Source organism: Procambarus clarkii, chromosome 64 (assembly GCF_040958095.1).
Source record: "Procambarus clarkii isolate CNS0578487 chromosome 64, FALCON_Pclarkii_2.0, whole genome shotgun sequence".
In the NCBI taxonomy this organism is placed as follows: domain Eukaryota; kingdom Metazoa; phylum Arthropoda; class Malacostraca; order Decapoda; family Cambaridae; genus Procambarus; species Procambarus clarkii.
Genome location: NC_091213.1, coordinates 7,078,290 through 7,090,496, shown reverse-complemented (window position 1 = coordinate 7,090,496; position 12,207 = coordinate 7,078,290). Strand labels below are relative to the sequence as shown.

Below are 12,207 nucleotides of genomic sequence, written 5' to 3'. Positions count from 1 at the left end.
AAAAAAAAAAAAAAAAAAAAAAAAAAAAAAAGGATCTAGGGGTGTTCTAGATAGAAAACTGTCACCCGAGGACCACATTAAGAACATTGTGCGAGGAGCCTATGCTACACTTTCTAACTTCAGAATTGCTTTTAAATACATGGATGGAGAAATACTAAAGAAATTGTTCATGACTTTTGTTAGACTAAAGCTGGAATATGCAGCAGTTGTATGGTGCCCATATCTTAAGAAGTCCATCAACAAACTGGAAAAGGTGCAATGACATGCTACTAAGTGGCTCCCTGAACTAAAGGAGAAGAGCTACGAAGAGAGGTTAAGAGGCAATAAATATGCAAAAACTAGAAGATAGAAGAAAGTGGCACAATATAATCACTACATTCAAAATAATAACAGGAATCGATAAAATCAATAGGGAAGAATTCCTGAGACCCGGAACTTCAAGAACAAGAGGTCATAGATTTAAACTAACGAAACAAGGCTGCTGGAGGAATACTGTATAAGAAAATTCACTTTTGCAAACAGAGTGCTAGACGGTTGGAACAAGTTAGGTGAGGTGGTGGTGGAGGCCAAAACCGTCAATAGTTTCAAAGCGTTATATGACAGAGTACTGGGTAGACGGGACATCACGAGCGTAGCTCTCATCCTGTAACTACACTTAGGTAATTAGGTAATTATTCCACCATCAGTTCAACAAATTTTGTACGAACTCCTTGGTAGGAGAGGGTGTCAGGGGGCCAACGGGGCTCGCCCAGAAACTGGCATTTCATTACAATCAATGCTCATTTTCTGGGAGGAGCCTCCTGTGGCTCCCTGAAGCTATCTACCCATGGAGAATGAAGAAATGGGTGCTTACCACGGAGAGAGCACGTGGAGCATACGAGCAGGCACTAGTTCTGTAACATTTTCAATTATTTGCATTAATAGTTTGGGGAGTTTTATGGCCATTTTCGAGCTTGCAGGTCTTGGAGGCAGCCAGCTGGGATTTGTTTTGTTTTGCTAACTTTCTGGGTGCCTTCCTGAATGGTGGCATAAATGAATAACTTAATATATATAAAAGCCACAGCTCCTTGTGCTTCTGTGAAGGGACCACGATCCAGTGCTGGTTCCCCAGTAGGCCAGAGACCTCCACAACTGATGGTACCTTCAGGGATGGTCACTTCAGAGAGCCACACGGGCCTCCACCAGAAAACAAGTTCAGATACAGTTTGAAAAGATATTAGAAAATAAAATGTCATCAATAGTATTGAAATATACAAGCAACAAAATATATTAGTGACCTCAACAGCTCGATCAATGACAGGCTTCAGCTTAGATGGCCAGACAATGACAGAAGCAGTGGTAGCCAAGTCATCAGGAGTCAGATGCACAACATCCAAAATCACCTGTACAAGAAACCAATTTTACATATATTGTATTATACAAAGCAATACATCAATTATTCAATCACCATCGTATTTCACAGAAAATGATTAAACTGATAACCATTATTGTTATAGAACTATTACATAATTAAAAGCAATATATATATAATGGCTCTTTGTAATAAATTCAACATATAAAATATTGTGAATGGTATACCTTGAGCCTGACAACCATTGCAGCTACCTCCTCTGCCAGACGGTGGATGGTAATGCGACGCACTTCTTCCACATATTCCATCAGTTTGAACAGCTCATCTGTAGACTTTGGTACCTCCTGAATATGTTTGTGAATCGTTTCAAATTGTTGGTTGAGCCTTGGCAGAAACAAAATTGAATTAAATTAATTTATTAATGTCACTTATGTCTACACCTCGGCTTACAAATGCCCCTATTTACGAACTTTTCGGGTTACAAGCCCAATTTCTTCGTAAAATCCGAATCAGGTTACGAGCTTTGCATTGGGAAACGAAGTTTGTTGATACACGTATGGCCGACCTAGCACTTGGTGGCATGGCAATCGCACCTCAGTTTACCCGTGCCTCCTGCCTAGTGACAATCGTGCCTGAATTCTTTGTAACGAATTAGTTTTTTTGGATTTTGGGAAATATGAACATAAAAGTTGTTATTATATATCTTGCCATTGGTCCCAAGAAAGCCAGTGGTAAGGTTCAAGGCAGGAAAATACATGTGAAAATGACCAGAGAGGAAAAACAAGATCATTCGTAAACATGAAAATGGTATGAGGGTTGTTGAGGTAGAGTAGAGGATGTTCCTACCTCATTAAGAAAATATGTGCAGTATGGGAAGAATTGCAAAGTTTTGCTGAAAATTGTTACCCAAATCAAGCTGTAGCAGACTGTTGTGTTAACCTTTTTAATGACAATGTGATGTCTCACTTCAGACGTGTTACAATGTAGGGAAAAACAAGTGTCGCTAGAAAGGTTTTTAGTGAGAAAAACAAGCAGTGAGCCACAAGCAGGTCCCTAGTGGTATGCAGGCAAAACGTGCCAGAGAATGTACCCCAGAGAAATCATCACTGCCTGATGTTATAATGAAAGGGGACTTCCCTTCCAAACACTAGCACCTCTCCTCTTTCCCCTTCTTCACCGTTTTCCATGTGCCAGCAAGAGTCATCAGTAAAGGTAAGTAGTAACTTGTACATACTTTAGTACAGTACTGAAGATTTGGGTGAATAAGGTATAAAATTTACTTTGAAGTTAATTTTTTGGGGAGTCTGGAAAAGATTAATTCACTTTACATTATTTCTTATGGGGAAATTTGCTTCAGTTTACGAATATTCGGCTTACGAGATGTCTCAGGGAACAGATTGAATTCGTAAGCTGAGGTATCACTGTATTACACAAACTATACCCCCTTGTTCACTTTCATATATTTTCTCCAAATCTATAATAAATATGTACACCCTGCAGCATTTCTGGCATGCCTTCTCCACTAGCTGTCTAAAAGTTGATATCTGATATACATATACAACTTCTTCTATAAACACATTTGCCTTGTCCATCAATCTCAAGTCTTTAAATATTTGTGTAGGCTACTTATTTCTCTCATTACCCACTGAACTAAGGGAGACCACTGCTGATCCCAGGGTGATGAACATATGGCATGTAATTACCAAAGTGTAATTACCTAAGCGTAGTTACAGGATGAGACCTACGATTGTGATGTCCCGTCTTCCCAGCACTGTCATGTAACACTTTGAAACTACTGACAGTTTTGGTCTCCACCACATTACCTGCTTTATGGGGTTCTGGGAGCTTCATCACTCTGGCAAGGAATGGACCAGCTTCACTACCAGGGAGTTCTTTTACTCTCCAAGCCCGGCCCGAGACCAGGCTTGTGAGAGCCTGGTCCAACACGCTGTTGCCAAGAACGGGCCCACAGGCTCACATATCCATCATAGCCCAGTTGGTCTGGCACCTCTTGAAAAAAAACTATCTACTTTTCTCTTGAAGACGTCCACGGTTGTTCCGGTAATATTTCTTATGCGGTGGTATCTTGGTTTACAACTGCATAGATTATGATTTTTTGGGGTGTATGACATCAAATTCCTTGTAACATATGACTTGGTGTACAACATTTGCCTTGGAATACAATGTCTGTTGATACTTATATGGGTCGAGGGAGCACGTGGTTCTGCACCTCTTGTCCTTCAGTTCCAGGAGCCATTTAGTTGCACCTCTTTACATCTTTTCCAGTTTGTGCACTTCTTAAGGTATGGGCACCATATAATTGCTGCAATTCCAGCTTTGGTCTAAAAAAAGGTCGTAAACAATTTCTGTAGTATTTGACCATCCATGTACAGTACTGTACTTGTAATCAATTCTAAAATTTGAAAGTATAGCATAGGCCCCTCAAACAATGTTCTTTATGTGGTCCTCAGGTGATGTAAAACTATCTAAACCAGCCCTAGATCTCTTTCTTTATCAATTTTTTTTTTTAAGATTTTAAACATAATGTGTAGGTTGTGCATGGTCTATGTTCTCCTATTCCATAATATGGCCTTAATTCACATTAAATTACATTTGCCAAGTGGTGCTCCATACACTTATTTTGTCCAGGTCGTTTTGAAAGGCGTGACAAACGTCTAAGTTTCTCATCTTCCCTAGTATCTTCACCACATCAGCAAATATGCTCATATAATTCTGTATTCCTTCTGGTAGGTCATTTATGTAGACAATGAACATTACCAGTGCAAGAACTGAACCCTCTGGTTCTCCACTCATGACATTTCTCTAGTCCGATACATTGCCTCTGATTACTGCCCTCATTTTCTTGTCTGTTAGAAAAAATTTCAGACATGTTAGAAGCTTCCTTGCCACTCCTCCAGTATGTTCCAGTTTCCAGAACAACCTCTTATGTAGAACTCTTTCGAAAGCCTTTTTTAGGTCCTGATACAGTACATGTATTCAACTCGACCATTTCTTTCCTGTAAAATCTCTAATTTGATCATAGAAACTGAGTAAATTCGTAACACAGTATCTTCCAGATCGAAAACCATACAGTCTGTTATTATATAATTTTTCTCTACTTATTAAGTTTTAATTATTTTTCCAACATTTTGACTATTACACTTGACAATGATGTATGTCAATAATTGAGGGGGGGGTCTTCCCTGCTGCCTCTTTTGTAGACAAACTATGTTAGCCTTTTTCCACACATCTGCTAGGATTCCTGTACACAGGAATGCCTGAAAAATCAGTTTAAGTGGAATGCTGAGCTCAGGTGCACATTTTCTCAGAACCTAAGGTGAAACTATCTGGGCCAACTGCTTTGTTCTTCCCTGAATTTATCCGAGAGTCACTAACACTAGTGGCCTGGCTGGGGACAGGAAGCCGGCAGCTTGTCGAAATTCTCCCCCCCCCTCCCCATTTTCCTTGATCTTTTCCAACGGTACTTTAAAAGTTAACAGTTTCGGCATTTATGGCTTTGGTGGGTAGGCAGTTCCATGGGTTTATAACCCTGTAGGTGAAAAAGCATTCTATTCTCAGTCCTACATTGTGGAGAAACTGTTGCTCCTTGTTTGTGTTACATCTGATCTTTCGAATTAATTCTCCAGATCAACATCCTCCAAACTGTTCAGCATTTTAAAACTTTCATTGAGATCTGCCTTGTCATGCCTGGTTTACAGTGTTGTTAATCCTGTGGCCCTCAAATGTTCCTGATGCGTGAGTTGACTTAGCTCTGGAATGATTTTTGTTGCCAGGTGTTGCACTTTCTCCACAACAGCTATGTCCTTCTGAAGATCAGGTCTCCATGCTTGGATACAGTAATCCAAATGAGGGTACACCAGAGGTTTATACAATTGAATCACTACCTTCTTTTTCTTAATGTCAAAGATACACTTGATTATTTCAAGTGTTTGATTACCTTTTTTGACTGCTGCCCCTACCTGCTGTGCAATTTCATTGAGTGGTGGATTTTCATTACAAGGGCGATGAAGAAAAGTACCTTGAAGTCGATGAAGAAGCTAAGTTGACCTTACCTAGCTCTTTGAACATTTTTCCACTGTCTCTAGACACCTCTATGTACTTTATGTTGTTCTCTGGAATTCTTATTGTATCTGGTTCTCTGAAGATTTAATTTTCCACATATTTTCATTTAAATTTCAGGAAATCTGTTTCCTAATTTGAACCTTTGAATATTATCCTTTATCTGCAATTTGCTTTTGATAAATTTACAGAATAGGCCTGGTTCTGTTTTACATTTGTCTGCCATCCCTTTCTCAAAATTTCTTTCCGCTTCTCTTCTCACTACCATGTAGTTGTTTCACGCTTTTTGTATCGCTGGTATATTTGAGGGTTTGGCTGCAAACCCTCAATGATGTGTGAGTGATGTCTTTTTTTAATAACACTGATGTTAGTGTTAACAATAATAACAGCAGTAGTAGTATTAGCATAGGTATTAATGGTAATGGGGGGTAGAGGTAACATTGGTAACATTGATGATAATAAGAACATTGTAGGTAATGGTGATTATGTCAAATTGTAATGGTTACAATTTATCGTATGTTGGAGAGACTGGTCAAGGTTTGTTGAATGAGTTGATAAACACAAAAACATAAATAACAAAATTTGGTTAGCCATTGCTAACCATTATTGGGGTTTTAATCATATGATGGATTTTAATAATAGTAATATTGTATATATCTGCTCAAATATCAGAGATGCCTAATATGAGTAATTAGAGATTCTATAGAGACAGAAAAGGGGCAATAACCCTTAGTAAATACAATTAACAGTAAAATTGTTCTTAACGAAGCAAAATTAAAAATCTCATTAAATTGTATAAGCACAGATCTTGTGGTGTTTAGAGTGGGGAGAATGATTATGCAGACCCCTGCCCACAGTTCCAAGAAATCAAGGTAATTGAGCATTCTTCTGAAACTTTGACAATCCTTGGCAAGTCCCTGGGGAACACAATCACACTGACATATAATGATGGACACCCGTCAGGTGCTCTGCCAGACATATCAACACAAACTCATAGAATCTTGTCCAGCACATTGTTTACAGCACCTTGCGAAAGGATGTAGGTTACATCCGAAAATTTGGTTTTCAATACACTTACACATATATTGGGTCTTTTCTTTGTGACAATAATCTCCTTCAAGAGATTGAGCCTGCTCTTCCCTCCACAAACACGTCGTTGAAATTATATAAAACGACTATGGAAGACATGTCCAACAACAACAACAACACCAGCAAGGCTTGCCAGGGTGAGCAAAACGTATGCAGCCAGCCACCTGTTCGGACTCAAACCACCAAACTACATGTTGATCGCTACCGGCTCCGCTGATTGGTCGCCGGTCTGGCTGCACCTGCACTCGCCCCCCCATACTACTTGATGTCTGGGGTCGCCCCAACCTCATACCTCAGAATGTTCAGTGCTCTCGTTGTCACCACTCCTCCCGGCTAGACGCTAGCGTGTACTGAGAGAAGTGGTGGCTTAAAGCCAATATTCCAACACCTCCCATTTACTTTTGTATTGCACTTCTTGTTATTTTGCCTTAACGTAACTTTTCATTGTGTCATCTAATTATTCTTATTATTTTGATTGATTTTATTATAAGAATTTGTTTGTGCATTTTATTCATTTTTTGATTTAATTAACGTAATTAAAATTTCATTGTTAAAATTTACTTGTGTTTTGTGTGTCTTCTCCTTACCTTACCACAGACGAAGTTCCAGTTTTCTATTTCTTTTTTATAACTATGTGACGAGGCTATACCCCTAGCCTTAAACAGCCGAACACCAACGCGTTACCGTCACAAGTTATATGGGGGCCTGTCCTAGGAGCTTCACTCAGGTACTGGTGCCAAGTGGTAATTTATGGTAAGCGTATTTAACTTTGTTAACGTAGCTTTACTATTTTTCATATTCAATTTCATTTTTTATAAGGTGCGGTGTATTGTGCATTACGAGAGTAACATATAGTGAAGGTGAGACAACTTTGGATTACGTGGTGACTGTAGGCCGCAGTCATACTCTTAATTGGTCATCTCTCCCTCCGTGTTATTACTCGTGTTTACCATCTATGTCCCTTGAATATTTCTCATTCTGACAGATCATCATATTGGTACCCTGGTACTGTGGTCTGCCCCGGGTCAAGAGTACCCAATCTTCTGCAATCTGACTGTAGGAGGACAAAGAGGGCCATAGTTCCTCTAGCTCGAACTTTAGTTGCTGAATTGGGACCTCAGCAGCAGTTCTCGTCACAAGTTGACACCTCGCACCCCTACACGTCAGTCAGAGATGATGATACATACAACGGTAGGGAATTAGCTTATTTTTTCAGAGCACAAAAGTTCGCTAATTCTGTAAGTATCATATTAAATTCAGTGGGGAAAACTTGCTTTATGTCCTATAGAGACTTGGCAAGGTATGCCTACATCCTTGGACTACCAATTTTACTTTTGAAGCATTTAACTGTTTCATTTGTTTTCGAAACTTTGTTTCATTTGTTAGTAGGATTTTCTTGCCCTTATTCTCTTACATGAGTACCGGGTACAAGATTTCCTGCGCCCTTGATTTAATTTAATCATTTAATATCTTTCACTTAACGTTAATTGTTAAAGATCACACAGGATAGGTACCAGTTGCCACGTTGTCCTGTTTCTGACATTTCACTATTGAATATTCGTGTACCTTTATTTGCTAATTTCACCATGTTTCGTCTCCAAACTTTCCGTGCAAATCCAGCAGGTGAAATAGGGACTTTAAGTCGTGCCAAGAGGACTGAATTACAAACTCTTGCACATGAGTATCAACTAGAAGTTCCCTACCAAGCCAACAAAAATGACCTACACAACCTGTTGCTGGATTACTATTTAGAGCAAGGTAAGATAGACTCTGAAACTCATGAAACTTACTATATTGCAGATAAAACTGACTTGGCAACGATGAAACTTAAACTAGAGCTGGCTAAGATTGAACGTGAGCAGCAAAGGGAAGCCCGCGAACAACAAGAACGAGCGGCTGCCATACGGAGGGAAGAACAAGAACGCGAAGCTGCTTTGAGGAGGGAAGAACAAGAACGAGAAATCACCCTCAGAGAACGCGAAGCTGCTTTGAGGAGAGAAGAACACGAACGAGGACTCGCCCTCCAAGAACATGAGGTTGCACTACTCCAGGAGCGGGAACGAGTACAGCTTGAAACCAAACGACGCGAGTTGGAGATGCAACGCGAACATGACAAGCAACAAGCAACTCTGGCTCTAGAGTGTCGTCAACGTGAAATCGCCTTGGAAACTTCCCACTTCACTCAACGCCAACAAGCTACTGCCAATCTTCCCGTCAGTTTTAATATATCACATGCAAGTAAGTTAATGCCATCCTTTGTAGAAGCAGAAGTTGATGTGTTTTTCACCACCTTTGAAACCCTTGCTAATCAACTCAGTTGGCCTGTCGACCAATGGGCCACACTTCTCAGAGTCCATCTTACAGGTAGAGCTGCAGTCACACTCAGTACTTTGGCGTCTGAGAATGACTTCTACACTCTGAAACAAGCAGTGTTGGACGCCTACCTACTTTCCACAGAAAGTTATAGAAGGAAATTCCGTGACCACCTGAAGGCAAGTACCACTACCTTCCTCGAGTTTGCTAACACGAAACGGAGGTATTTCATGAAATGGCTGGAAGCAGCACATGTCTCTACTTTTACAGAACTCGTCAACCTGATGCTTGTTGAAGAATTCTTGAGACGTGTGCCACCTCCTGTCCGCCTCTACTTAGCAGATAAAGAAGAAACCGACTACCTGAAGTGTGCTAAGTCGGCTGACACTTACAGCCTCATCCACCGGCTGACACCCGAACCATCCTCCAGTAAGAAGTCGTGGTACAGTTACGAGAAGGTGAGCCCCGATCAAGCTGGTTCACAACTGTACTGCAAGTATTGTAGACTCTATGGACATACCATAGACAAGTGTGGTAAGTCTCAATACAAGGGAACCACTGACCAACAACGACCCAAACCAACTCCTCCTAAGTCCGGTAAGCCTGTGATGAATGTTGGTGTTGATGTTAATGATCTTTCTCTTTTCAGTAACCACCTGTATACTGGAACTGTCTCTGCCAACGGTTCAAATCCGGAGGGACGTTTCAAATTGAAGATCTTGAGGGACACAGCGGCTCTACAATCGATCATCTTGAAGTCGGCTGTGCCCAACATAGTCTACACCGGGGAAACAGTCTTCATCACTGACCTCACTGCTACCACTCCATACCCTCTCGCCAGAGTCCACCTGGATTGTCCCTACGTGAACGGGGAAGTCCAAGTCGCCGTCAGGGAAAAGCCTTTTCCCATGCCTGGAGTGCAACTTCTCCTAGGCAACGACTTGGCAGAAGACCTGCAACCGACCAACCTGATCGTCATGGACAAACCCCAGGTGTGTAACTCTGTGCCAATAAACCCTATTCTTGAGTATGTTCCAGCAGAGGTTCAAGAGAGTGATGAAGTTTCTCCTCCGGTTCTCGTGACCACCCGTGCACAAGCCGCACGTCCACAGCCAGCTGACTCTACTGCTACCGCTGTCCCTCAAGACCCTCAGAAACTCCCCCCGCATCTGACCAAGTTGGAGTTCCGTAAGTTGCAGAGGGAAGATCTTACTTTAACACCATTGTTTTTCCAGGCTGAGACTCAACCCGACAGTATTCCTGGGTTCTTCCTAGAGAACGACTTGCTCTACCGCAGATATAGACCCAGTAAACTGAAGGAGGAGGACGATTGGGCCAACATCGAACAACTTGTGATTCCCACCAGCCTGCGGCCCACTATTCTACACCTGGCCCACGGAGCATTCTCCCACTACGGCTTCAACAAGACTTACCATGGGATTCGTCAAGACTACTACTGGCCAGGTATGGTAAATAACGTCAAACAGTACGTAAAACAGTGTCATACATGTCAGATGGCAGGCAAACCGAACGTCTCCATTCCCAGAGCACCACTGATTCCCATACAGGTGCCTGCGGAACCTTTCCACAGACTCATAATAGACTGTGTTGGTCCTTTACCTCGGACCAGTTCAGGTAACGCCTACATCCTAACCATCCTGTGTCCTACCACCAGATTTCCCATAGCAGTTCCAGTGAAGAACATCACGGCTGCTACGGTTATAAAACATCTATTGAAGATCTTCACTCAATACGGATTTCCCAGGGAGATTCAAAGTGACTGTGGCACCAACTTCACCAGTGATCTCTTCAAAAGGACACTGGAGGAGTTCAACATCAAACAGGTATTGTCCAGCCCCTATCATCCTGCTTCACAGGGTTCTCTTGAACGTAGTCATCAGACCATCAAAGCACTCTTGAAAAAGTTTTGTAGTGAAACCTCAAAGGATTGGGATAAGCAGATTGACCTAATAATGTGTATTTTCAGAAGTCTCCCCAATGAGTCCCTAGGAGTATCTCCTTATGAGATGCTCTACGGCCGTAAGTGCCGTACTCCCCTTAAGGCTTTCAAAGACTCTCTCAGAGATGCCACCTTCAGTGAGCATCAGAATGTGCCCCAGTTTCTTCAAAACCTTCAACACATTCTAGAAAGAGTCCACCGCTTTGCCCATGATAATCTATTGAAAGCCCAGGTGAGAATGAAGACTCATTACGACCAAACCAGCAAAGTAAGAAAATTCAAGCCGGGAGACTTCGTCCTTGCCTATTTCCCTATCCCAGGTTCACCTTTACAAAACCGATTTTCAGGACCCTACTGCGTCAAAGAGTGCAGAAGCAACAACACTTACGTCATAGAGACTCCAGATAGGCGGCGGAAGACCCAGCTGTGCCACGTCAACCTCCTGAAGCAATATAATGGTACTCCTCCCACTGTCTTGACTAACTATTCCACATTCACAGAACCCTACATCCACAGTGAGACCTTCCCAGCTTCTCCTCCCGAAAGCACTGACAAGGAGTCAGCGCTTTCTAATTCCGAAATCCTTAATGATCTTCCCAAATGCTTTCAGGATAATAATCGTGCTCCTTTGCCCTCTTCTAATTCCACTCTCACCTCGTCAGATAAGCCCTTCATCCTCCATGTCGACGCCAATGGTACCGACGATGGTGGTGTCGTGATGCAGCAACGAGGCGAGAAGAATACACCTGTCAGCGACTACTGCTACAAGGAACGACGGAACAATTGGCAAGGAACTACTCTTCCTCATCCTGAAGCTTCAGCACTTCACTTCACACCTGAAAAGTGCTCGGTCCACCATCAATACGGACCACACCACCCTACACCTCCTGCAGCACGCCCACTTCTCATCTCAACGTCTTCTACTATGGGCTTGCTACCTGCAGAAATTCAACCTGGAGACACGCTATACCAAGAGTCTGACAACATCTTAGCCCATGATCTCTCCAGAGTTTATGAAGTAGAAGCGACTCCATCCATTACTCCACCACATAACGACGTACTTCTTCCAGAACCGCAGGCTTCGGGGGAGAGTTGTGACAATAATCTCCTTCAAGAGATTGAGCCTGCTCTTCCCTCCACAAACACGTCGTTGAAATTATATAAAACGACTATGGAAGACATGTCCAACAACAACAACAACACCAGCAAGGCTTGCCAGGGTGAGCAAAACGTATGCAGCCAGCCACCTGTTCGGACTCAAACCACCAAACTACATGTTGATCGCTACCGGCTCCGCTGATTGGTCGCCGGTCTGGCTGCACCTGCACTCGCCCCCCCATACTACTTGATGTCTGGGGTCGCCCCAACCTCATACCTCAGAATGTTCAGTGCTCTCGTTGTCACCACTCCTCCC

General features: G+C 42.3%; 1 protein-coding gene across 2 annotated transcripts in view; it reads right to left on the bottom strand.

The window, feature by feature from the left end:
* Positions 1–12,207, bottom strand: part of LOC123768912 (dynein axonemal heavy chain 7) — a 339,155-nt gene that overhangs the window by 279,624 nt on the left and 47,324 nt on the right. For both annotated transcript variants that reach the window (XM_069309142.1, XM_069309143.1), the window contains 2 exons: positions 1,579–1,735; positions 1,278–1,382 (listed from right to left, as the gene is read on the bottom strand). In XM_069309142.1, coding sequence (XP_069165243.1) covers positions 1,278–1,382; positions 1,579–1,735 — 262 coding nt within the window. The remainder of the gene's footprint in view (positions 1–1,277; positions 1,383–1,578; positions 1,736–12,207) is intronic.